This window comes from Leuciscus leuciscus, assembly GCF_965113295.1.
Source record: "Leuciscus leuciscus genome assembly, chromosome: 17".
NCBI lineage: Eukaryota > Metazoa > Chordata > Actinopteri > Cypriniformes > Leuciscidae > Leuciscus > Leuciscus leuciscus.
The window spans coordinates 36,859,071-36,861,431 of NC_138741.1; the positions used below are offsets into that span (position 1 = coordinate 36,859,071).

The window sequence follows — 2,361 nt, forward strand, 5'->3', positions numbered from 1 at the left end:
TTACTACTATTTATCTACTTAATGATTTACAATTACGTATCTACTTTTGTAACCACCACACTCTCCCCCTCAAAATAAGATGTCGTCCCGACATCATTGTTTAAGTAATCTCCAAAAACATTCTCACTAGTTCCTTATTCCTGTCTGCCTCGCTGCCTGCTGTGAGTGTGTTTGCTTCGGTGCTGTAAGCTCCGTCTATAGCCTCGTATTTCCTTGTTTTGAACCATCATTTAGGCCTACTACAATTTGTAGTTGTTTATACTACTACTAAATACAGCTTACCCAACATCTCAGATTAACCTGACATCGCTAGCTTCCGTTACTACTAGCACAACACGCTAGTAATTCGCTAGGCTGTTAACGCGCCACCCGTGCGCTCAGCTATTTTTATTTATTTATTTTCTCTCGCGCCTTTGAGTTCATAAAAGCTCAGGTGAGTAAGAATCACTCAACAAACACGGTGAGTAATGTCTTGTCCTGTTATTATCATGCGTCGCGTCTGAATGCGTTGTTGTTTTTGGAGCTCTATCGATTTGATTTATAATTCTTGATTTTTCTCTTTAAACTCGCTTACAACGAACATTTTCTACTTTTCCTCACTGAGAAGCACTACTGCTCAAACCTCATAGTTACAAGGCGGACTGTTGAGCAGACGCGTCTCAAGCCTATTAGTGATCCAACGCTGCATACTCTTAAAGGTACGTCCGTGGATCACGGCTGAACGCGTCTTCTCCACACTCACTTACAAACAAACATTGGGTTTTTTTTCTTTCTTTTTTTTCTTTCTTTTTTTTTTTCTTTTTTTTTTTTCTCGCCTATCGTGCGTCTACTCTACACCCCTACCACTAAAAAACCTCATAGTTACAACGCGGACTGTTGAGCAGACACGTCTCAAGCCTATTAGTGATCCAACGCTGGATACTCTTAAAGGTACGTCCGTGGATCACGGCTGAACGCGTCTTCTCCACACTCACTTACAAACAAAAAAAATTTTTTTCGCCTATCGTGCGTCTACTCTACACCCCTACCACTAAAAAAAATTAAATTAAAATAAATAAATAAAATAAAATAAAATAAACGGATTATATCCAAGACTTCAGTCATAAATTAGTATTAATATTGATAGCATCACTGGTAGCTTCGTTGCTAACTCACTGTTCATCTGTTAAAATGGCGAATATATCAAATGTAAGTAGTCTACCTTTTGGTGCAGGTGAGGACACATTTGAGCTGCACGCACTGCAGTCTGAGCTGGAATCTGTTGAGAAACAGATCCACGACCTTTTATTGAGACAGGCCGAGCTGAGAGACCGGTGTTTGGCTCTTGAAACATCACGCGCCGATGCACACAAATCAGTGTTTAACGTTACTAACCCGCTGACTCCGACCGCGTCTACTCCGTGCGTTCCTCAGCATCGGTCGCAATCAGCCATGGTCTCGTTCACTCCGGCTCCAACACGCCACCACGAAGCCTGGGTGGTTCCGCAGCGGAAGACGCGAGTCAGGTTTAGACCAAGACTTTCTCCGACCCTCCCGGTTTTCGAGTTATCCACACAAAACCGCTTCTCCCCTCTACGCGAAACAGAACGCGATGCTGTGATCATCGGCGATTCCATCGTTCGGCACGTACACGCTACGTTAGGTAAAAGTAAGGTGCACAGTCACTGCTTTCCTGGTGCTCGTGTTTCTGAAATCGCTGCTCACGTTCCCGAGATCCTGAACGGTGACGAGCGCGTCGGAACTGTGGTCCTGCACGCAGGAGTGAACGACATCAGGCTGCGCCAGACGGAGATTCTGAAGAAAGACTTCAGGAATCTAATCGATACGGTACGCAGCACATCGCCTGAAACAACGATCATTGTGTCAGGACCGCTTCCCACGTACCGATTAGGGCATGAAAAGTTCAGCAGATTATTTGCGCTAAATGAATGGTTAATGTCATGGTGCAATGAGCAGAAACTGCTCTTTGTAAATAATTGGAATCTGTTTTGGGAGCGTCCTAGGCTTTTCCGTGCTGATGGCTTACACCCAAGCAGATTCGGAGCGGATCTTCTGTCAGATAACATCTCCAAAATGTTAAATACCCTTTGACTAGTAACCAAAAGTCCAAATCATATGCTGCGTTCCAAACCGCATACTCAGTGAGTAGGTACTTAATTTCAATAAGTACTTACTTAACGAGCGCTAAAAGAGTAGGTACTTTATAGCCAGATCTCGTTGAGTATGAATCATAGGTATGAATGCGAACCGGACATCTGCTATGTTGACGTTGTCATGTGACCTACGACGCGTTATCACACGCGCAACAACTTAAAAGATTTGAACGACACGTTTAATTCATCTATCTGTAAATATCTTGAT

General features: G+C 43.5%; 1 protein-coding gene across 1 annotated transcript; it reads left to right on the forward strand.

Moving 5' to 3' along the window:
• Positions 1-369: 369 nt before the first annotated feature.
• On the forward strand, positions 370-2,091 carry LOC309478986 (uncharacterized protein; the record flags this gene model as incomplete). The annotated part of the gene is made up of 2 exons (XM_082142831.1): positions 370-759; positions 1,101-2,091. Exon 2 carries the CDS (start codon positions 1,171-1,173, stop codon positions 2,089-2,091), a length of 921 nt encoding a protein of 306 aa, XP_081998957.1. The 5' UTR covers positions 370-759; positions 1,101-1,170.
• Between the last annotated feature and the right edge of the window lie 270 nt (positions 2,092-2,361).